Source organism: Hyalella azteca, unplaced genomic scaffold, assembly GCF_000764305.2.
Source record: "Hyalella azteca isolate HAZT.00-mixed unplaced genomic scaffold, Hazt_2.0.2 contig4675, whole genome shotgun sequence".
Classification (NCBI taxonomy): domain Eukaryota; kingdom Metazoa; phylum Arthropoda; class Malacostraca; order Amphipoda; family Hyalellidae; genus Hyalella; species Hyalella azteca.
This window is the reverse complement of record NW_025934886.1, coordinates 248,674-274,132: the sequence shown is the minus strand read 5'-3', so window position 1 is coordinate 274,132 and position 25,459 is coordinate 248,674. Positions and strand designations below refer to the sequence as shown.

The window sequence follows — 25,459 nt, the reverse complement described above, 5'->3', positions numbered from 1 at the left end:
TTTTTCTAACTTATCAAGTTATTCTAAAGTGTAGTTTTTCCTCGTGGTCGGCTAGACTGCACGAGGAAACTGCAGACTGCAGTCATTGAAGCCAGTACGCTGATATCTTGCTGTGAAAAGTTGATGTTAAGTTGACCAGCAATTCGCCACCTCATAATGAACTGAATTTAGTGACAAAATCGACGACATCTCTTAAATGAACTGAATTTCATGACAAAATTTTTCCACATTCATCCGTTTGTGTTGTGCATAAGTTCTTATATCATTGGAGAAAGATTAGAATGAACTTTTGACAAACTACAACAGATATTGTCTTTGAAAAACCGAGAAGCAAGAGTGACTCTGACCATGGAAAGATAATTGTAAAATGATAATGTCCTCAACCACTCGAAAAGCTGATGATGAATGAAATAACAGAATGAATGAATGACGTTTTCAAAATAGTAATAATGCTGCATCTACACAAATATGATCGAATATACTCGGTTCATTTGACAATCGAATGGATTTTTTACGTACTCATCCAATCGTGCGGTGTTTCTTCGAACAATCACGCAGCGGAAGATCATTTATATGATCATGAGTGACACTTAAATAACTTGAAGAAACTCAAGCAGTTCATCCTAATTGAGTTAAACTGCACTGGCCATTTAATGGCCCGAAAGAGCGAATAAACGTGCGAATTATTGGACATGAAAAATATTGGCGTCTAATGCTGAATATCATTTATGGTTTGTCTCTTAGATATTTGATAATATTTATTAGCTAAAGCTAATAATTTATAAAAAGCTAATATTAATTAGCTAAATTTATTAGTTTATTGTGACTATATATATACAACACAACAAGCATGACGGTCTTATATTCATGTTGGTTTTTCGTCATGAAGAACATTGTGCCTACGTTTGTGTTGATATGGTTGTACTTGACCACGATGGTTCACGCCCAAGAGAACCACCTAAATATGCTCGTACGTACGCACACTATGAACCATCTGAAATATTTCCAGTCTCCGCAAGTTTTGCGTCCGGAATCAAAAATTGCGGATGGGGACAAGCTTCCGATCATCGGACCAGTTTCCCAGAGTCAAGGTGATTTCACGCACTTGCACAAAAGAGACATTCAAGAAATTATCGAAAATCAAAATCGTAAGTATATAGATTTGATTGCTCAATTCGTCGTTACTCATTTACTGATTTACACTAAAACGAGCGGATAAATTTTATTTTATTAAGTTCATAATATTTGTTGATTTTAAATTATCTAAATATATTCAAAAAAAGAATCGAAATGCGCGGGCTAATTGAAGCTGCAGTGCTATAGCGATGCATCTTTCCCTCGTGCGGGTCATCCTGATCTAGTTTGTCCCGTTATAAGGGCTTTACGCGCTGAAAGTGTGTCCCTATTTGGACAATATGATTCATTCATTTTTCTGAAAGCAAGATCCGGATTCCATATCATGCACAACGTTTAGTACGTTCAACTGAACGTCTGAACAAAGCATAGCGTAATTATGAAAATTATTTCGCTCGCGCTGCCATCGCTTTGGTGTCAAGGCTGGACATGAAGCGGGTAGCCCGCGCGAGGACGCAGGTTGACAGAAACTCGTTTTACGCTCAAAATGTACATCAAGGGAAATTAGTAAGGCTATATCCATATAGTATTGCACGTAATGCACTTTTTGTCCCTGTGTGGGTCATTCTGACTCAGTTTGGCTATCGAAATCAGTGTATGCACTGAGACGGTCTGCCAGCACAGCTGTGGTGAGCTCAAACATGAGCGTACACTCAGAGAAATGAGTGAGACTTTGTCATCTGGTTCTTTATTATCAAGAGAAGGCAACTTTGACATTTGTTGTATGACTTCAAACATTTAGCCTTTTAGTATAGTATGATTTATTTTCTAAATTGATTTAATTTCCATGATTTAATTTATAAATTTCTTCTTAATTTTGAAGTCTAAAAATTCAGTTACCTTTCACTTTGTAACATAAATGAATTTTAAAAGTAAGCAATTTGCTAGAATGTTGTCCATGACAATCGTGAACGTTAACTTTAACATTTGATTTGGTTATATCCGAACAAAATTCGAGCTCAAATGATGCCAAATGCTATAAAATTAATGATGAATATCTCTTTGCAGTGACATTCCCTCCCGAAATTGTGAGACGGACGAAAGAGGCACTCGAAGCCATAAGATCCTTAGCACTGGATATAAAAAATTATATTGAAAATCCACCCACAGTCCCACCGGCATCCACTCCTTCTCCGACGCCTGATCCTCTTAACACAACTCTGAACCCCATAGGAACAAATGGTAGCGTGTTTTCCAACGCAACCACTACCACTCCTATCACTACCACTACCACTCCTGTCACTACCACTCCTGCTCCTCCTACGAGCCTAGATCTAGTTGTAACTGATGGATCAGTAACGACGTCAACCTCTGAAACTCAACCTCCGACTACTACAACAACTAGCACCTCCATGACTACCACACCTCCTGAAACTACCAAAAGCACGAGAAGACGCTTAAACATTCCCAGAAGAACCAAAAATTTTGGACGCAGCCTCTCATTTGATTCGAAAATTTTGGCTCGGGCAGACAAAGAATCCAGCGAAGAATTGTCTTCAGAAGAGGCTTATTACGCTGCAGAAATGATAGTTTCACTACAAATAGCCTTCAACGCTTCTGAAAGAGTTATGTCGGATAAGTTGAGTGAACAGTTGGTCGTGGAGCTTGAACTAAGCGTGCAAAAAATGAACGAAATGAACAAGTCCTTGTCAAACATGAACTGGGATCAACAAAATGATCAGGTCATCTTCTGGCTTAGCTATCTGCTGTTGTCAGTTAAACATTCCCTACAAAGAATGCAGTATGAGCAAATGGTAACTGAACTTTTAAGTAAGACTGATGACATAACCATAGTAATAACAGCCGCGTTTTGTGTACTAGCCGTAGCACTCGCATTTGGATTATTCGCATACACTTTCAAATCACGGAAGCAGAACAGAGGAAATTACAAAATTGACAGACCCTCTCAAAGCAGTAACCCCAGAAACATTCCAGTAAGGAACCCTTCGTCAAGCAGCACCCAACCCTCATCGGACCCCAACTCATTCTTCAGCGTCCCAAGCGGGGTCACGGTCCAGACCCGGTCTAACCCCATGTATTCATCCCACCGCAGCGTCGATGTTGAACGCCCCGTTACAGCATCATCAGTTGATTCATACACTATCAGTCCAACACCTAAAAACAGAGACAGTAGCGGATCCTTGGACGATGTTCCTTTGAGAAATGAAAAAAATAACCGAGATCGTGGAGCTCATTTTCCAGCTTCCAGCACCACAGCCAGGAACTTCCGGGACCCAAGTCGGAACCGGGACCGAAAGTACGACGCCGCTAAGGACAACGAAGGATTCCTCGACGACGACGCCGTAGTTGTTCGTAAAGATTCGGAGTCGGCGATTTGATGAACTGTAAGAGATCATTAAAGGTGATTTTTTGCTCTAGATATAAATAATATTAATTACAAACATGGTGTAGTCATTATATGCTAGAATTATATGATTGCTCTCGAACGAGAATAAAGTAATGCATTCATCGATTAACTTAGACCATTGATTTGTAAATATAGTTAAATTAGACCATAAAAAAGTTGGAATGTTTTGAATGTCGTTCGAAATTTTGCAGAGTTGCCATTCCTAGAAACTTGAGTCCGGTTTTTTGCCATTCCTAAAACATTGAGTGCTGTTATTGCCATTTCTAGAATAAGCACAATTTTTATATTACAAACATTATTTATTTAATGAAATTACGAACACGACTAATTTCACTGAAGTCATTGCACAAATAAACTTTATTTCTCGAAACTTATTTAAACAAAATAAAAAGTAATTTCATCTTGAAGTTATGGGGAATTGCGTCCGAAGTTCATTAATGATTGCTGATGTGTTCTGAGCAGTATATATAATATTATGTATAATAATATTTTGTGTATGTGGTCGAATGTTGTTAAATATCACATATTTTTGATCAACCACGAGCCACCATTTTCCGCAAGTTCGGCATTCTAACATCTTTTCACAATAACTGGGCTGATGGTTCGATTTTTTCGAACTATATGAGATAATTTCTTGAATTAATTCTGGGTTGAATGTGATTTGATGAAAGAATTATTAATTATTCCCTTAAAATATTTTAATAACTGAAATGATACTGTAAACATATATATAATAATTTTGAACTTGATTAATTATTTTATGACATTAAGTCTTAAATTCAATTAAATAAATGTTTCAATCTGACGGAACTTGATGGACGCCATTTGGAATTATATAGTTGCATAATACGGTCAATTTTATTTAGGATGAATATTGTTGTTCCGTATTGATTAAATTATTTGGCAGTTTCAATTTCATTTTAAAATGATTTTAATTAAGAAGCACTAACATAGCATATCATGATGAGACGAAATAAATTATATGACTTTGTTTGAATAAATAATTTCAAATGTTTTAGATTTGTTAAAAGTTTTAAGTGTTTTAAATTTCTTGAAAGTGTTAGTTGATTAAGTTGTGATTGTATCAATTGCTTATGGTTTCTTAAACTATATATTTTGATGTTTGAAGACAATAGCAAAACGGGCATTAATTCAAAAAATTGTTTTAACAATTATGATGATGTAATATTAATGTGTATGATTTTTTTCAATCATGTGAGTTCAATTTTGGTCATAAAATTATGAACAGAAGCTGCACATTTTTATAAGTAGACCGAAGCAATAATTTGTTCCTGGCAGGAATTCATCGATCCATCTCCCAAAATTTGATTTTTCTTAGTAAAAGTATATGTAAGTGCCCGTATTTTTTGTCCCTAATAGTCGTAAGTTATCAATTTATTACTAAAATTTATTTTTGAATTATTATTGCATGAATTGACATCTCATGGGCTGTGACAATAGTAGAAATGTAAGACTTTGTGCACAGATTTTGAATCGTGTGGGTCATCTTGACTCAGTTTGGCGTACGTTCGCTTTCTGCTCATGCCGTGGGTGCGTAAGAACGTGTGTCACTATTTGCACAATATGACCCATCCATTTTCTGAGTGAAGATTTTGGTTGAAAAGGATGAACCTCACAGATGACATCAACGTGCAAACAATAAAATGCATGAGAAAGTCATCACTCTTTGAATTAGTATAAATTTATGGTCATTTGACTTTTATCAACTAAAAATTCAAAATACACACGCTATCGGAAATACGAATTTGGATCTTGACTCGAGCAAATAGCTATGCATGTGTAATTTGTGTATGTTGAAATCATGAACATTTTCTAGTGAAACATCGATATTGATTAAAAAAATTTCAGAAATTCTAAGCAACAGAAAATGAAAAAATTAAAATAAATAGAAAAGAATGATAATGTAAACTGCACAGCACAGAAGGCATAAAATTATCAATAAATGAATTGACCAAATGAACTGAATCCTGTTAATATTCAGGGCCGGCCACACGTACTGACATCGATGCCATCAGTGCAGCCACAGGCGCAGTTAGGAAGTGAATGAATTCATTGAATGAGGCCGTATTCGATGATGATTCATTGTAGCTATCACCGGACATCACAAGTTCTGAAACGATTGACATCCATCTATGTTCATCTATGTTTTGATTGACATCAAAATTTCTTCTCGCTTCGAATCACCGACATGTGGAACAGCCTCCCCGATGACATCGTTGGCGCTCCAAGTATGAACGCGTTCAAGAACAGACTAGATAAAGCTATGGAAAAATATATGTTCAGATTTGAAATGCCTAGCTCCTTATCGAACCCGGTGGAAGTCTATAGTAGCTACTTCAAACTATCGTCAGTCCTGAAAAGATCCGGTCAAATGACACGAGTTTAGATCTTCTGTGAACAAGGCACGAAAAGGAAAAGAATCGGCGACAGGCCACATCAGGCCTACACTGCAGCGCCGACATCACTATGTTATGTTATGTTATGTTATGAAATTCATGCTGCAACTGCACGGTTGAAGAGCAAATGAAGTCCTTGAGCAAGTTGATATTTAATGTTGAATTATTAAAGTTTTAACCGAAAAACGCACTTAGGAAACGACTGAACGGATACTCAGTTGAAGTTAAAAAGTTATTTATACAAATTTTATTTCAATAACGGTTGAACTGACACTGGTGAAATTTGAACAGCATTTTTGACGATTATAAAGTAAATAAATTTCTAAGTTTTATTCATTTTCACTCCACCATTTTCAATTTAAAAAGAATTATTAGATTCTGGAAATAACACTAACGAAAATAAGCGAGACTTTGCCCAAATTGCGAAGCACTGTTTAAGCGCGTTAGGGTCATCCTGACGCAGTTTGGCCGGGGGCGTATCAGTGCTACGTGCAGAAAGTGAGTCACTATTTTAAAAATACGACCCACTTATTATTATGAGTGTAATGTTAAAGACACGCTTATAAAGCCGCGCTTGAAGTTAGCGGCCAACTTATTTAATCAGTGAAAGAATACAAACATTAAAAGCTTAGAATTTTTAATTTCATTCAAACTTAATTAAAATTTGTTCTATTAAACAGTCAGGAAAAAATCATTTTGTGACAACTATAAAACAATCAACAGTTCAGATCTACAGTTGAATCAAGCCTTACAATTAGATCTAAATTTGCCTAAATGAAGAACAATGACAACTTAAGTTATAGAAACAAATAACTATATAATATATTATAATTACTATATAATTCCTGACAAATAAGAAGTGTTAGTTAAAATGTAACAAAAATACCTTTACCCTCGCTCAGAAATTGCAATGAAAATCAATCAATCAAATTTAGTAATCAATTTTTATTACCTATCGTGAATATATATATATCTCGGAGGTTACAGGTAATTTTATTAGAAAATTTACATTAAAAAAAATACTTCTTAGAGTAAATCTACGGTTGGTCTGGTGCTTAAACTGCAACTTGCTGCACTCAAACAAATAAGTGAGGCAGCACAGGATGGAAGGCATCCACAGCACAGCATGACAGGTCTGCGAAGCACAGCATGGAAGGCACAGTTAAATGTTACTCAGCCTAATAAATCTAAAAGAAAATTTGAAAAGCAGACAAATTATTTGCAATATTTAAAATTAATGCAGCGTACTCGGGTTCAGAACTTCGCATGCCAGAGATGAAATCTATTTAAATCTTTTTATCAATTAGCATTACCTCAAGTTAATTCATTAATCACGTATAATAATAATAGTCAAGTAAAGATTCGGATAATAATTAAGTTAAATAATCGAGTGAACGGCTAAAAGAATGAATTACTATTCTGACAGTTTTTTCTGACCAGTCAAAGCTAAATTTTGTGAATCTGAGCACATTTGGCTCACGTCGAATGATTTCTTAAACGAGATAATCAATTTCGAGATCAAAATGCATCTTAAAACTGAACATATAATGAACAAACCCTTAATTACAATGAATTTTTTATTAAAAATTGAGGAAGCCCAAACAGCAAAAATTTTTTGTTGCATCGCAATGAATCACGGAACTATTCATTAAATTCTGATAATAATTATCATAATGATGTCCACTCTGATCGTTATTATTATAATGACGTCCACTCCTATAATTATTATTATACTGAATGCAAGAAGCTGTGGCTCGCTTAAAAACATTATTTTGGCTGCAGGATCTGGTCACAAAAAATTCAAGTTTGAGGAAAGTTTCAGCACTAAGAATAAAAAATTGAGGCTATAACCATGATTACCGATAAGCGCTACCGCGACATCGATGATTGCAAGTAAAGACGAACGAACAAGCGAAATATTAGATTAATTTGATCGATAGGTTACGACGAGCTTCTTATTTCCAGGTAAACCAATTTTAAAATGATGCATTTAAATTAATTGACAGTCACGGAGTTAAGGAATTCAACAGCGAAGATAAACGGCCTTAATAAAATTGATCACATTCAAACATCTGAAATTTATATCAAAATTTACAACGCAAGGAAGGAACATCTGCATCTAAATCATGCAGATGTTAATTCAAAAATCGTCATAGGAATTGTTTAAAAATCATAATTGTATATACTTGAATAATTCTAATTAAGTTAACCTCGCTTGATATCGGTCGCGGCTTATCACAATTTCCAAACTCGAATTGATTTCTGGAAATCTTAGGTCATTAATAAAAGTGATACTCAGAACCTGAATATAATATAATTAAACTCCGCCCCCTCCCTCAAAAACGGTAATACACTCAAACCTTCAACTTTTTTTTCAATTTTCGTACAGAGAAAAATATTCAAGTTAGAGGATGAAGAAAAGCGGTGAATTTTTCACTGATTGTCACAGCATTGCGAGGCAGTCGTAAATAAGGATACCTTTATATAGATAATGATGCAGCAAATGTTAGAGATGCAATATGACAGAATAAAAACCGTTCGAGAATAAGAGTTATTGATAACAGAATGATAATAAATTGAAAATAAAAATAGAAAACATTAACGAAGCAGACACGGGCGAGGAAGGCACTAGTGATACCAATATAGGTAATCCTACCGGGCATCTGGTGTTAAAATAACGCTAATTAAACGTTGTTTCAACGAAATCAATTCCTAATCAACGTTTTTTCCAACGTCATTTGACGTTTTTTAAACATCATTTGCCTCCGAAATAATTAGCTCCCATAGGGTATCTGAAATTGAAAGAAACGTTTCCACTAGGCATCTAACGTTGAAATAACGCTTAATAAACGTTATTTCGTCGAAAATAATTCTTATTGCACGCTTTTTTCAATGTCATTTGCACGTTTTTGCAACGCCATTTGCACGTTTTTTCAGCGTCATTTGCACTTTTTTTCAATGTCATTAGTTTTATGACGTTGGAGTTGACGACTCAGAGCCGAGCTCGACGTGTGTATCGTAGCCCTTGCCGAGACGTCTCTTGCGACACAGCGTGACGAAGTAGGCTGCGAAGAGGGGCACCGGAGTAAGGGTAGCCACCGCTATGGGCACCACCATGGCTATGTCGCCCAGAGGTGAAAATGACGACAGCGAAATCTGGAAGATGTGAATTGTTAACATCAGAAGTTTCCCGAACTCCGTGTAATATGTGAAATTTTCAGGGAAAAATGTTGGTGTAAAGATCAGTAGTTGGGGTAATTTATACAAGTTGGGTAATTATTACAACTATGGTAATTTTAACAGCTGAGGTAATTTTAACTACTGGGATAATTTAACAACTGGGGTAATTTTAACAACTGGGGTAATTTTAACAACTGGGGTAATTTTAACAACTGGGGTAATTTTAACAACTGGGCTAATTAATACACTTTTCAAGAAAAAAAATAAAAAAATGAAAAATTACAGTTTTGGTTCAATGCTTTATCCAAGAAGACAACATTAGTCTGAGGATAGATGTCAGGTTCATCTTTTGTAGGCAGGTTCCTAGTATTTTTCTTTCTAATTACCTCTTCCTAGAGGACAACATCTAGTGAAGCTGGTTCATAAGCCCTGATCCAAGTCTTTTAACTAGTTATAGAAGAACTACGTCACTAGCCTCGGACAATAGTATAGTATAGTCCTTCGACATTAAAGAATAGGCCTGGAAAGGCCTGTCGCCGATTCTTGTGCTTTTCTTGACTAGACTGGCCTTTTGATCAGATCTTTTCAACGGACGGTAGATTTAAAATAGCTTCTAGATATCAGTTGTTCCGTAGGGTACGAGGCATTTTAAGACTAAACATATGCTCATGCATGGCCTTGTCTGGTCTGTTCTTGAACGCGTTCATACTCGGAGCGTCAACAATATCTTCAGGGAGGCTGTTCCACATGTCAGTGACTCGAAGCGAGAAGAAATGTTGTCGCGTGGATAAGTTGCACCGCAGTTTTTTTAGTTTATAGCTGTGGCCCCTGGTGTTGGTTCTTGTTTCAAATTCTAGTAATCCTTCTGGGACCTTGTACAAACCATGAGTATACTTGTATACTTCAATGAGGTCACCACGCAGGCGACGATAACGGAGACTGGGAAGCTTCATAATCTTCAATCTTTCTTCATAAGACTTGCCCTTCAAGCCTGGAATTATCCTGGTTGCACGTCTTTGAACACTAAATTTCTGTCTTTTTCAAGTCTCGGTGACCACACAACGTTTCCAAACTCTAGGTTCGGGCGCACGACAGAGGTGAACAACAGCTTCATCATTTCTATATCTAGGTACTCGTAGGAGCGTCTGATCAGTCCAAGCAGTTTATTGGATGTATTAACTTGCGTTTCAATATGCCTATAAAATTTTAGTTCCTTGTTGACACAAACTCCAAGATCTTTTTCCACGCAAGTCTTCTCAATCATAACCCTCTCGTTGCAACCGTGTTTTCTCATGCTGTAAGCTTGCTGTTCATTGTTCTTCCCGAGGTGAAGTACTTTACACTTGTCAGCATTGAAACGCAGCTGCCACGTATCAGCCCAATCAACTAAACTATCAAGATCATTTTGCAGTTGCATTTTATTTGACGCATCCTTAACTGTATTATAAACTTTTGTGTCATCGGCATACATGGAGCACACGCTTGACACTACTTCTGGTAGATCGTTTATAGATCGACAAGCCTGTGTTCTGCGGGCCAGTAGCTACCCAATATGAGGAGGTCATTAATACAACGTTTAATTAACATTATTTAAATGTTAGATGTCCGGTGAGAACATTATTCCTCGCTTATTAGCGCGAGGATTTGGTTTATCATCTAGTTCCAGACGAATTATTGCACAACCTCATTAAATAGTTCAAGACGATCTATTGCACTATCTCATTAACTAATTAAAGAAGAACTATAGCACTATCTCATTAAATAGTTCAAGACGATCTATTGCACCAAACTCATTAACTAGTTCTAGACGAATTATTACAATATCTCATTAACTACAGTTCTAGAAGAACTTGCACTATCTCATTAACTAATTCTAGACGAACTATTCCACGATCTCATTAACTAGTCTTAGTGGACTAGTTAATTAGATGGACTAGTCCCTAACTAGCCTTGAACAAGACGATTCGATGGCCTGTTTCAACAGGCCGGTCTCGTCCTTCCTAGCAAGACGTTATTCAACGTTGTTCCAACGCTAGATGCCCGGTGATCGTTTTCCTAGCTCATTACCTAGTTCTAGAAGAATTGCAGCCTGCAGTAGCCTCGAGAAGGCCGGTTATCTGGAGTATATGCTGCACTAGCTTGTCTAGTTCTAAACGAGCTGCTGCACTAGCGTATTATCTAGTTCTAGAGGAACTAAGGCACTAGCCTTGAGTAGGCCTATGGCTAGGCCTGTATTCTGTAGGCCGGTCTCGACGCTGATGGCGATCACCTCCGCCGCTTCCCGCCGGGTCGCCACCGCCGCCGCCGCCCCCGCCATGAACCCCAGCAGGGGAAGTGAGAACCCGCACACCGCCACCTACGGCGGCATTAATTGTTATTAATATCTTTATTATCATCTTTAATTCATTATTATTATGATATAATTATCATTATTTATATAAATATCACTTGGCTAATTACCACTGCTAATAAATTTATCACATTGAAGTAATAAAAGTAGTAGGTAACGTGCCACTTGAAGAACTTATGATTTTTAGTAACATAGTTACCGCTGCCGAAAAAAACTTGTCATGATAGAGAACTAGAAGTAGTTGATAATGGTAGTAAGAGTAGTGATTAATGGTAGTAAAAGTAGTACCTAGTTAATAGTAGTAAAAGTAGTAGTTAATGGTAGTAAAAGTAGTAGTTAATGGTAGTAAAAGTTCAAACTCCCCGCCTGAGGGTAATATCAAAAGTGAGTCAAACTCCCCGCCTGAGGGTATCATCAAAAGTGAGTCAAACTCCCCGCCTGAGGGTAACATCAAAAGTGAGTCAAACTCCCCGCCTGAGGGTAACATCAAAAGTGAGTCAAACTCCCCGCCTGAGGGTAACATCAAAAGTGAGTCATCAACTATTGAAAAGGTTGCATTAATCTGGAGAAATTAAAGTAATTCTACATGAACACTACAAAAAATAGGCACATTAACAGGCCGGAGAAACGAGGAAGGTTACGTTATAGAAAAATATTTCATGGAATATAATTTAGAACATTTTTTGGAAATATTTAAGAATATTTCGACAGCTACGCTAATTGTACTTCTAATGAACTCAGGGTGAATGAAGCTTTAAAAAAATACGTGCGAAAATTCATCTTTCTGATATATTGAATCTGAATTCAATCTTGAAAACAATGCATACACTTTCCTCGTCTGATGAATGACTTTCAGTATAAATATCTAAACCTTTTGATAAGAAATTATTATTTGTATTAATGGTACAGAATTCAAAGTTTTAGTTACTATTAAAGTAGATTTAAGAACAATCTAGATATCAGCAGCAAAGTGTATACAAAAAAGTTAATATTATGAAGTTCAACTTTTAAAGGGTAAATTTTGACGGTAAATTTTGATTAGGGTTATTATTGAGGATGAATTTGAAATTTACAAATGATTTTTTACCGAGAATTGAGCGGGGATGAGAAGATTTTTGATCAACAAGTAAAGATTGTTTTTTTCTGTTATTATGATGACAATATGTTATAAATTTAAAGATTTTTTAAATTGAGTTACCAATATGACAGATTGCCAAAAATTCTCTTTCAACAAATGTACAAGGGAACAAAAAACAAGGATATATTTTATCCCATATAATAAAACAGTTAATTCTAAATAATATTTTATTTACATAATAAAATAACAATTATAAATTTTATTAATAATGAAATGAAATTTATTTATTCTATTTATAAAAAAATAAATAAACGCTCACCCATGAAGATGGTGGGCCTCCAATATAATAAAAAAGTTAAAAATAAAATAGTAGTATCTTGTATATAATAAGTAAACGCTCACCCACGAAGATGGTGGGCGCTAGTGCCCACACCCACAAGGGCATGGCGACGAAGGCAGTGATGGTGCTGACGAAGGTCATGGTCACAGAGAGGTCCAGTGACCCACCTAGCAAGTAGGTCCACATGTTACTCCCCCCTCCCCCTGGGGAACAACCCGTCACGAACAGCCCCAGCCACAGGGCAGGGGAAGACCCAAGCAACAGGTAGCCCAGGCCGTACGAACACTGAAAATTTGATTATATTATATTAAATTATTTTATACTATATTATATTTTATTAAATTATATTATATTATATTTTATTGTATTATAATTATATTAAATTACATTAAATTATAATTATATTAAAAAAGTCTTCTTAAATAATAGATTTCATTTCAAAAAATGCTCAGGACTATTATATATTTTATTATAGCGATAGCCAAAAGATGAAGTTTTCCAGAAAACTGACAAATTAACAGCAAGGAAATATTCTCACAAGGGGCATGAAGATGTAAACTTTAATATTAAGTATCTTTAAATGATAACCTTGTATATTAATAAAACCTTTAATAATTTTTATTCTCACAAGAGGCATGAAGATGAAAGTATCAATATTAAGTACCTTTAAATTAAAACATTGCATATTAATAAAAGCTTTTAATAATTCCTATTCTCACAAGAGGCATGAAGATGTACTGCGACAGGAGGCCTATAAGAGGCGCCACGGGCCTCCTGATGGTGAGCTTGATGGTGTCGAGGTCGATGGTGCAGCCCATGTTGATGTAGACCATCACCACCAGCAGCACCACCACGTGCACGAAGATCTTGTCGAGCACGTGTGGGCCTCGCTCCACCTGCACACGTGATCACGAATTATTTATATTAATAATAAAAAATACATTTTAGTAATATTTAAAATAACGATAAATAAATACGTTATAACCATTATCACCTTACACTATATATAATAATAAATAAATTATAATACATATTCATAATAATAACAATAAATAAATATATTACAATAGATATTCATAATGATAATAAATAAATACATTATAATACATATTCCTAATAATAATAAATAAATACATTACAATAAATATTCATAATAATAATAAATAAATATATTATAATACATATTTATAATAATAGTAAATATATACTTTGTAACCATTGTCACCTTACACGTATATATAATAATAATAATAATAATGAATAAGTTATAATTTATATTTATAATAATAATAAAAAATACGTACGTTACAATACACATGTATAATAATAATAAATAAACAAATTCTAATAGATATTCATAATAACAATAAATATATACATTATATATACATATTTATAATGATAATGAATAAATACATTATAATCCTAATCTAAATAATAATACCGTAATACAAATACATTAAGATTATAATGTAGGTATTGATGATGTACATACTATCACGAGCAAAGCTCTCTACCTCATAACGTGAACCCGGGAATAATATTGATTATTATTAATATATTACTCATAGGTTAGGATTTACGTATTATTGTTAATAGATAACTCGTTGCGCAACGACACCATAATCTCCTGCAATATGAAGTCACCATACCTACCTTGATCGGAACTTGAGTCTCGACAAGTTCACTGTCGTTGCCGCCGTCGCTGAGGACGAACTTAAGTTTCGAGAACCCGAGGAACTCCCCACGGGCGGTGAACTCCCCCGTGAGGTACCTCCCCCCTGTACTCCCCGTATCATTGTTGTCCCCCGAGGGGATGGGGAAGTGAGGGGGCTGGTCTAGAGTGGTGGTGTCCTGGTCCACTCTAAACGAGTGGGGCGACACGAAGGCGTGTTCAATGTCGTCTGGAGTCACGACCTGCACGAGTTAGACGCAGAAAATTTTTTTTTGAGTAGAAGAATGGCAAGAAACAATAAAATTTTGAATCAAGTTGATCAATCAAGTTGAAGAAATGCAAGTAGAAGTTTTTTTTATAATAAACTGAACTAAGATCAAATAAATGGGTCATATTGTCTGGATAGTGAAACATTTCTTACCCACATCAGGATAAGAGAAAAGACGTGGCACTGATACATACGTCCGATTGCCGGGAATCAGACGTTAAAATAACGCTGAATAAACGTTGTTTTAATAACATAAACTAGTAATCAACGTTGTTTTAATGTCATTTGCCTGGACGGTTTCAACACAACATCCTCAGAACCTGCAGCAACACAGCACCTGCAGCAGCACAGCACCTGCAGCAGCACAGCACCTGCAGCAACACAGCACCTGCAGCAACACAGCACCTGCAGCAACACAGCACCTGCAGCAGTACAGCACCTGCAGCAACACAACACCTGCAGCAACACAGCACCTGCAGCAACACAACACCTGCAGCAGTACAGCACCTGCAGCAGCACAGCACCTGCAGCAGCACAGCACCTGCAGCAACACAGCACCTGCAGCAGGAGGGTGCCGGAGTAGTCAGGAGGGAGGCCCTCCAGCAGGAAGGCCACGTCCACCTCCTCGCCCTCAGTGAGCGCCACCTGCGGCACCGCTGAGCCGTTCACCGCCAACCGCGGCCGCAACGACAGCGCCTTCACCAGCGCCGCCCCTGGCGCACCGAAACAAGGGTAATGTACTTAGTGAGTACTTATATTATCAGTCTAATGGTAGTGAGTACTTATAATATCAGTCTGCTAATATTATCAGTCTGCTTATATTATCAGTCTGCTTAGATTATCAGTCTGCTTATATTATAAGTCTGCTAGTAGTAAGTACTTAGATGATCAGTCTGCTTAAATCGCAAGTTCACGAGGAATTTAAAAGCAATGAAAACGCTAAGCAAATTCACCATATCGATATTGAAAACGTTTCGGAGTCCAGCTACATCGCAAGTTCGACAATGAAAAAAATGTATACAATAATTTTATAATTCAAAATTCTAAGCTGGACTTCGAAAAGTTTTCACTATCGAAATGGAAAATTTGCTTGGCGTTTTCTTTGCTTTTAAATTCTTTGAAAAGTATAGCGAGACTTTGTCCAAATCGTGATGCACTTTCATCCTTGGGTGGGTCATCCTGAGCCAGTTTGGCCAGGCAAAAATGGCGTATAAATGCTACGTAGAAAGTGTGTCACTATTTGGACAATATGTCCAGGGCAGTACAAAAATACGGAAATATTTATATAAATTTAATATTTTTAATCGAAAAATAAAAACAATATTTTGGGCATTCTTCGAAGGATACTTCAACTGTTTTTAGTTGAATCTGATATTAATACTTTGAAACGCAAGTCATGGTTATCAAAGAACAATTTAAGCTAATTATTTAAGCAACAGGTTAAACTAATTTTTAGTTTATTAACAGAGCAACATGTAAGGATAATTAATCCATTGAGAGTATTTATTAATTAGGTAGTTCTCACCTGTAATGGTCCAGGCGGAGAAGAGTACAGCCGCGTACAGCAGCAGCATGTGGAAGGGGTACAGTGGGCACATTTTGCTCGGTACACCTGAAAATATAAGGACATAATAAATTTTGTATATAATAAATATTTTTTAAACATTTTCGTGTAAATGTTCTTATTTTTTGCTGTTGTGCTGCGTTAGTCTAAATCTAAAGCAGCCGTTGTGATCGGCTAGTCTAAGAAGAGTCGCTGTGTTCGGCTAGTCTAAGAACAGCCGCTGTGATCGGCTAGTCTAAGAAGAGTTAGTCTAAGAACAGCCGCTGTGTTCGGCTAGTCTAAGAACAGCCGCTATGTTCGCTTAGTCTAAGAACAGCCGCTGTGTTCGGCTAGTGTAAGAAGAGCCGCTGTGTTTAGGGACTAACCAAAATCTACACACAATACAAGCACGTCAGCGGTACGCTTGTTTCAGGATAAAAAATTCTGAATATACCGAGAATTGCAAGTAGCTGCGATTGTATAATATCACAAATCACCGCGCAGACAATGCCAGAATCTGAATATATTCTGATCGTTTCTACCACTGTCATCTCTGGGCATCGGGAAAGGTTTATGTGTTCATGGGGTCTATCAGACTATCTTTGTCTTTATATTTCTAGGTGAGTTAGAAAAGTTCGTATAATTATTACAGATAACGTATTTGAAGACTTGAAAGTCAAGAATTGTTCTTGAATTCGTAAGTGGAGTTCAAGCAAAGAAATTCAACCTTTGAAGGGAATTGTGTCCATACTAATTGTTGAATCAATGGGAAATTATGCAATGTCTATACAAGTTTTCGCTCTCAGAGACTCAGACTATGTTAATTTATCATATTGAAGTATAACGAGGGTCTTTTACATAATTGAATCGCTAGTCTATTTGGTCAAAATTGTTGGTCACCGTTGATTGTGTAATCGCTTTGTCTACGTTTAAATTTACCTTCGTATAGTGCTATTCGATTGTTCATAAAGACCTGGGGCCATACTTTCAAAATTCGCTAATTAAACGTAAGTACTTACGCTCTATTTTCTTGTCTATGATTGGTGGATTTTGCTTGAAAGGCCGTCAATGATTGGCTGATGAACTTTGAAAGTATGTGCCCTGGTAGCGAGAGTTACTGTCAGTAGACAAACGAGTTAATTCTCGATACCGCAACCAATTACCAGCAATACACAGAATTTTAATCAATCTTCGGCATGACCCTAAGTCTTGCATTCTGCTGTTTATTTATAGTGAAAGATCTGTGCGGTGCGCAACACGCGTCCGGTAATTACCGAACTGCGTGATTATTCGGTTAGAGTGAAAGTTCAGCCTCGAGGTGAACCGCACAGAACTAGAATTTGGAGGTCGTGAGTTGAATTATTTAGTGACAGCGAGAATCTAATATATAATGACAACGCAAATATATAATGATAACGAAAAACTAATCGCAAAGCGGCATCGAGAAACTAATCGTATAAAGGCATCGAGAAACTAATCGTGTTGCGTAATTAATCAAATATTGGCAAAAAGAAACAAAGCACTCAACATATCATACTTATTTACCCACATTCATTATTTATAAATACGCATGCTAAATCTAAAGGAAACTTTATGCTGCGTTCTAGTGAAGTAGGCAACAAGAGCAAGTAAATCGTACATAAATTCATCAACGCAAGGGCGTTAAGCTTCCACACAAAAATGCAGACGTCTTAAGCGTAACGAGTTATTGTTGTTATGGGGAGCGAGCTCAACCGCAAGAAGTTTAGCGTAAGGAAACCAGTGCCTGTTCTGCTAACATGAAAGATGGCCACTCAGAAAAAGAAGGCCTTCAAAGAAGTAAATTAATACAAAAAGGGGGATGGATATGGGGGTTGGGGGAAATTTAAATCTCTTTTTTCCCTTATCTATCTTTTTTATCTATATCTGAGACTTCATTTAAGTTTCACGAAAGAAATAGGTTCGAATGGCCTTCTACCTTCTAAACTGGAGTTCTATGTCTCTCCTTCTTAATTATAGCTTTATCTTATCATTGAGATCACGTTAGTATGAGAATTAGTAACAGTATTCTGAATACCGAGGTTTTAAGTTTTTTTTTTTTGCAATAGCGAACATATATATCCCACTTGCGCTGCGATGACGCGGCGCAATTTCGAATCAGCTTCGCCACTCGTGATGGTGATGCAAATTTTCGCTGCATCACCATCAGGTTTTACAGAATGTAGTGAAAAACACTGTTACGGAGATCCTGGACACGTCGTGATTTTGGATTTAACAGTTTCTTCAACATAAAATTTTATGCAACATATTTTTAAATTCGTGTTTTGCTGACAACACGGCTACAGAAATCCTGGACACATGTTACATTCAACAGTTAGTTAGATCGGCACAACATTTTGAACAAGCTACTCGCTATTTTACGTCGTTAATTTATCCTGTAGTTGCGAACAATTTCTTGCAATGTTTTTTTTTGTAAACTCCATGATTATCTCGATTTGTGCTTCTATGATTATATCAATTTACCATAATGGGTATCATATTTCCCTTCAGCATATAATGAATGGAATCGTGGATAGTGAATGGAATCCACGGACGCAAACAGATCCTGCGGGACTGTTTTCCAACGCAAGATGATTCCAGAGTCGTGGGGATCAACGGTTGATGATACGGTGGGCGAGAACCACGTACGGTTCACTAAAGAATCACTTATGTTTTGAGAAATACGTACATTTCTAGCGCATTTTCTCATTTATGGAAAAAAAGGCCCTATTGTGCTCGTCATGTCCGTCCGTCTGTCCGTGACCATGTTTTCGTCGACGAGAAAATGCGCTCTCTCTCAATCGCTGCAGTGAGTACCGAGGTATATTTTTAGCGCATTTTCTCATTTACGGAAAAAATGCACTATTGTTTAAGGTATCATTTAGCTTTAAGATAAGTGTTATACTGAACGTTTTTCTTATTATATATTTCTTATTTAGGTATAAGAAATGTATATATTTATTATATATTATTTCGCTTTTCTTATATATTCTTTCTATACTGACCATAATCATGTCGAAGAAATTGATGCAAAATTATTCCTGGATAATCTTCCTAAAAATTTGTGCGGGACAAAGCTCTCAAATGCAAATTGTTTGCCGGGAAATCGGAAAAAATAACCTTCGTATTCGCGAAACATAGACGAAAATCAGCAGCGCCTCTGCAAAGTTAATCTTAACGTATATATAAGAAAATAATTACTTAGCAAAAACTCGCGATGAATCTTCTTATCAATATTCGGGAATATTCATGAAAAAAGAACTAAAAAAAATATATTCAAATAAAAGTGAGAACTATACCCGTGTAAATTTCAAAATGAAGTTAAAAAACGCTAGGTTAGATATTTTTTTTCTCAGCAAAGGTGAGTTTGATCATAATGCCTAACTATTTAGTGCGATGAAAATTATAGTAGGTATTATGATCATCCGCTCCTCTGCATTGAATAATAATCTATGACTACTTGTTTTTTGTCTATTACTGTAGGAAAGTTTTGTTCTAGCCTTCTAAATTGGCAGGCAGTCTCAAAATCGGCGGGCAGTCATTCCGTTTGAAAATCCCCGAATTTTTTCGAGTTGTTCTTTTGCCTTTGAATTTTTTCCTATATAAGAGAGAATATATAATGGAAATTTATACCAAGTAATAGGATTGTTACTTGGTTGTGACTTAGCAAAATAATATATTTTACTTGTTGAACCATTATCATGTTAAAGAAGTTGATACAAACTTATTAGTGTAAAATCGAGTTAAAATTTTACAGGAACTACAGGAGGCTTTCGTTATGGTCTGACCCTCAACTATATGGCAGAGGGCGCTGCCCCTTGGGCCACAGTATCGCTTACGGGTCTCCCCTCACAGCCACAGTTTCCCCTCGCCGAGCTCAGCCTATGCCGTGATGAGCGAAAATCTGCCTGCTTACAAAAATGAATATTACATATTCTACAAAAAATATACATTTTCTTATACCGACGGCACGAGCAGAGTGCGAACGTAGCGGTGCAAAAAGTGCTTCGCTATTTGGACAAAGTTTCATTCTTTCTCTGAGTGATAATAGGCTTCATGGGTACGAGAAAATTCGAACTCAGTTGATCACACAACTTTAGGCATTTCGAAACATCAAAAAATAGAATTCTTGGCACACGCAAGGTGGCCAACACACAAGTCGGCATGAATAAAAAGCGTTTAATTCGTCTAATGACTGAATATTAGACGTTAAAACGAGTTAAAATTGCACATGAACTACAAGACTACAAAAAGTACCGGCCAGTAAGTTCTTTATAAAACGTTATATATAATGGTCCGATGCCTGTTATTGTTTTAATAGGCGCGGCTAGACGGAGATTCTTAGTCTCATAAGTGGTTCTTAGAACTTCAGAACAACATCTTAGAACTTCAGAACAACAATAGCAAAAAAAAAAGGAATTTGTAAAATATGTCATTGATTGTGGGATTTCGGCCACTCGAACATTTACGTCATGCATGACAATGAAATATTTCAAATCGAATACCTGGAGCGATTTTACCTCGCATTCTTGCACTATAAAAAGTTTAATGAAGAATATTTGTCGCAACTAAGAATTCTGATTTTTTGTTCACCGAGCACTGCGTTCAAGGATGATTTATTACACTCAGAAAAATTGACGAGTCATATTGTACAAAGATTGACACACAATTGCCGCGTGTAGCACTGATACGTCCATTTACCGGGCATGCATTCTTGATCAAGATGACCCACATAAGGGACAAAGTGCATCGCTATTCGGACAAATTAAGTCTTGTTGATTTATCGAAATGTAGAGTGTTCAGAGAACATCCAGGATAAGATTTCAAGACCGGAACAAGCTTGATCAATTTCACTAAACAAAACTAATTTTGAATCGCATAATAATGAATTTATCTCGCTCTAGCTACACTCATAAATATGACTCGTCAAAATAGTAATGCATTTTTGTCATTGTGCGGGTCACCCTGACCCAGTTTGACCCGATAAAAAGGCGTATCAACGCTACGTGCAGTAAGTGTGTCAGTTTATGGACAGAATGAGCCATTAATTTCTCTGAGGTTTCCTTATCTTGATCCATTAACTTAATACACTTGAAGGTAGCGAGCAAGGGTGATAAGGATGTAAAGATAACATCGCATTGCAAGCAAAATATCATGCAGTGCATTGAGGAGAATTATGATAAGCTTCTATAAAAAGATGGCGAATAATATATCAAAAACACATGCACTCTGAAAAAATTGAATGGGTATTATTGTCCAAATTGTGGCATACTTTCTTGCCCACAGCACGAGCAGAGAGCAGACATATAGTACCGAAACACTTTTTTATAAGGTTAAATATAATTCCCCATACAAAATTCGCCATTTATAATTCCCCGTAAATAATTATTATTTATCAATTTTTCTGGCCATTTGAAGGTTAATTTGCATACAGACATTTTCTTGCGAGCTGATGAGCCGAGAGCAGCTGCGTGAGTTTGCGTGAAGAACAATCGTGAATGTAAGAGGATGCGTGCATCCTGTGATGACTTAGCCTCTATAGACTATATCTCCTGACTGTGATGACTTAGCCTCTATAGACTATATCTCCTGACTGTGATGACTTAGCCTGTATAGACTATATCTCCTGTGATGACTTAGCCTCTATACACCATCTCCGTACACCATATCCTGTACACTGTCACTATATACTGTATCTACTCACCGGAGCTCCCAGACATGCCAGCTCAAGTTATACTTTCTACACTGTTCTGGCTTCACGTAATTTACTGCGTATACGCTTTTCCTGTCGCGGCATGTTCAGTGTTGACGTATTTTGTGTGATAATAAAACGTAGGCATTCATGCATTTTAGTTCTTAACGCAGTCAAGTTAAATATTTATAATCTGAGAAATAAATGAGACTTTGTCCAAATAACGACGCACTTTAAACTCTTGTGTGGGTCATCCTGATCTAGTAAGGCCCGGCATAAGGTTGTATCAGTGCTACGTGCAGCAAGTGTGTCAATATTGGGGCAATATGACTCGTGCATCTGTATACTCGCAAATGCACATGTCACAACCATGCTACGACGTAATGATTGCGTCGGTGCATGCATACTATTATGCCACGGGATGTGCACATTTTTATGCTACGGGATGCGGAGATTATTATGCTACGAGATAGGCATACTATTATGCTACGGGGTGTGCACATTTTTATGCCACGGGATGCGGAGATTATTATGCTACGGATTACGAAGATCATAATGCTACGGGATGTGCATATAATAATGCTACGGGATGCGGAGATTATTATGCTACGGATTACGAAGATCATAATGCTACGGGATGTGCATATAATAATGCTACGGGATGCGCAGATTATTATGCTACGGGATGCGCATATGCTGATAGTGACCTTGAGCTTGGCAGTGAAGGCCCGGCAGGTTTGCATTGGCCAAAACACAAACCTGTTTCATGCACATTTTCTACCAGTGGCCTTTTTATACAGTTTGAAGTTCAGTAATGTTATTTTCACATTAGCGTAAAATAAGGAATAATTAGATATTAAATTATCTATAGCTATATGTTTATGTTAGCTAGAATTTAGAGAACCACAGTATATGTATAAATAACGAAGATCTTTTAAATTATCAGAACAGAGTACACAAGTTATTAAATTCTGTTCAATCAAATATGAAAAAATTGAAAAAAGAACATAGCCTATGTTTCTACCGCTACGTGCGAATATTCCAAACATTTGTGAATGGTGAATGCACCTTGTAAATAAAAATATTTAATTATATAAAATCACCAACATTTGAGACTCGAGATGACGACAGTACGACTATCTCATTCATTGTCTAAAAAGACCAAAACATGGGGAATAATCGACTGCAATTCCTGAAATTCCGAGCGAAATTTTTATTCGAATTTCCGAGAAAGACAACGTCTAGCTTCAGTCAAATTTCTACAGGATAAACTGAAGCAGAACGACTTTGTCGTAAAAAAAAGAAAAAAAAGAACAGGGATTGGCACTTCACCTGAGGGCTGTTGTGCGGAGAACGTTTCCCGTTACCTTTCTGGGAAACCGGTGACCGTGGTGTAACCTATGCAACCATGGACTAAAGAGAGAGAGGTAACAAACTCAGAGAAAGCCACTTTTATAGCATGACTGAGGCATACTTTCAATGCTGCTTACCGTTCCGTGAAGACACAGCTGAACAAGTATCTGACGATAGAAAGTGGCGGAGTGATCAAGTTAATACACCAACACGTACGACGTCCTGAGGCGCACTGAGCCACAAGGCGGCGGGTGGCTGTCTTATAAGCTTCTGTCCGTCGGTCGGTTGAGCCGGATCGACTGAAACTGAGATTTAATTCTATTTCTGAAACAGGCATTGAAACATTATTTATTAAATGTGTTAATACATTAATATCAGTTAATTGTTTTCATTCCCTAATAGCAAATAACTGAGTTGACATTTCTAAATTACTTGTTCTTGTATCAGTAGTGTAAAATGGTAATGAAGAACTAGGGAAATAAACCAATAATATGCGTACGGTACCGGTAGTTCGTCTCGCAAATGATTTTTCATGATAGTTGGTTAAAAGATAAGCTTATTTGGAAGATAATTTATATATAAACTGTGAATATTTTTCTTTCATTGCTTCACCAGAGTACAATTTAAATTGTATTTTGACGGCATGGTCATTAGACTCTAATCGACTGCGAGATTTGAGGGTTTTATGCCTGAAAAGGTTGCCATGGAACTTGCATTTAGCGTGCTAAATCGAAAAAATTAATATAAAAAATTCTGACGAGGCTAGCGCTCAAAATTTTTATTGTTATTGAAAAGCTTTAACTTTCAATGAGAACCTGCATTGAGATTGCAAGATTTTATGCGTAAAAAGTTGCTACCATTTGGTAGGTAGAAAATTTAGGGTCAAAATCCAGGCTAAATTCCGGGCCAAAAGTGTCAATGCAGCAGCATTTTGGTAGAATCTTCAACGCATAAATTTTCTTTTCTAAAATGTTTTCTTTCTATTTAGATCAATAGCGACGAATCAGACACACCAATTGCTATTTAAATTTTCTTCATATTCAAGTACCATTTCGTCACAAATATTTATTTCTGTCATAATTAAGTGCTTCTATAGATAAAACAAAATATTCTCTTCTTCCTCGTGTTTCGAAGGAACGAACTTATTCATTCCCTAACTGCGACCGCATCATCAAGACAATAAAAATTATATATCGCGTGCGACGGGATGGATAATGTCAATAATGTATTAAATATGTAATGGCTCGAACATTGGCTTGGTTTATCATTGAGACATCAGGCAACTATGCACTCAGAGAACTTAATGGAACTTTATTCAAATATCGATGCACTTTCTTCCCCCGTGTGGTTCATCCTGCCCCAGTATGGCTCGGCAAATAGTGTATCAGTGTCACGCGCAGAAATCGTGTCACTATGGAGACAATATGACCCGTACATATTTCTGAGTGAATTACGTTCTGCACAACGCTTGCCTGGACTCGTATCAATCAATTACCAATTAGAATTGGATGATTGACCATCCGGCCAATTAATTAAGAGAAAATCCGGTCACGACAAGGAAGTCACGAAGCCTCAGGACAGCCATTCGCAACGGCTAACGGTTTTTATTGATGCTTGTAAGTAGATTAGTAATCTAGGTTCGATGCAGAGTTATAGGACTCGTCTAGTTTAGTGAATTGAGGAACCGTTGCTATGAGGCCACAGCTAAATACTTTTAACCGCAAATACCAATATCGCTGTTGATCATTCTATGACTAGTCAATCGTAAACATAGCCAGCGACACATCAAAGAATTTTCATTTTCAAAGATATCTGGGTCTCGAACACGCTTGTCACTGATGCAGTTTAGTTATTTTTAACCGCCCTGGCCAACTTGCAGACATCGACAAGAATTCTTTACAGCTAGCCGGAGCTCGAACCCGTAACTCACACGCATAATTCCATTTACATCTTCAATGCGGTTTTTAACCGTTCGAACAGTTCACTTATTTATAGTTCGCCCAAAAGTAACGGAAATTATCGTGTATTTTAGCAATTTGATAA

The 25,459-nt window shown here is 36.7% G+C and overlaps 2 protein-coding genes across 3 annotated transcripts; one reads left to right on the top strand and one right to left on the bottom strand.

Annotated features, from left to right (window-relative positions):
* The first annotated feature begins 788 nt into the window (after nucleotides 1-788).
* LOC108673806 (myotubularin-related protein DDB_G0290005-like) lies at nucleotides 789-4,220 on the top strand. 2 transcript variants are annotated; one of them, XM_018161678.1, is made up of 2 exons: nucleotides 789-1,091; nucleotides 2,143-4,220. In XM_018161678.1, exons 1-2 carry the CDS (start codon nucleotides 851-853, stop codon nucleotides 3,471-3,473), a joined length of 1,572 nt encoding a protein of 523 aa, XP_018017167.1. In that variant the 5' UTR covers nucleotides 789-850; the 3' UTR covers nucleotides 3,474-4,220. The 2 variants fall into 2 exon arrangements, with proteins under 2 accessions (XP_018017167.1, XP_018017166.1); XM_018161677.1 differs by having other exon boundaries at nucleotides 789-1,148.
* A 4,548-nt stretch (nucleotides 4,221-8,768) lies between these two features.
* On the bottom strand, nucleotides 8,769-23,637 carry LOC108673768 (P3 protein). The gene is made up of 10 exons (XM_018161639.2): nucleotides 23,554-23,637; nucleotides 16,336-16,422; nucleotides 15,369-15,523; nucleotides 14,524-14,784; nucleotides 13,587-13,763; nucleotides 12,930-13,152; nucleotides 11,845-11,959; nucleotides 11,581-11,650; nucleotides 11,306-11,455; nucleotides 8,769-9,075 (listed from the first exon to the last, which is right to left on the bottom strand). The coding sequence occupies exons 2-10, from the start codon at nucleotides 16,406-16,408 to the stop codon at nucleotides 8,890-8,892; spliced, it is 1,410 nt and encodes a 469-aa protein (XP_018017128.1). The 5' UTR covers nucleotides 16,409-16,422; nucleotides 23,554-23,637; the 3' UTR covers nucleotides 8,769-8,889.
* Between the last annotated feature and the right edge of the window lie 1,822 nt (nucleotides 23,638-25,459).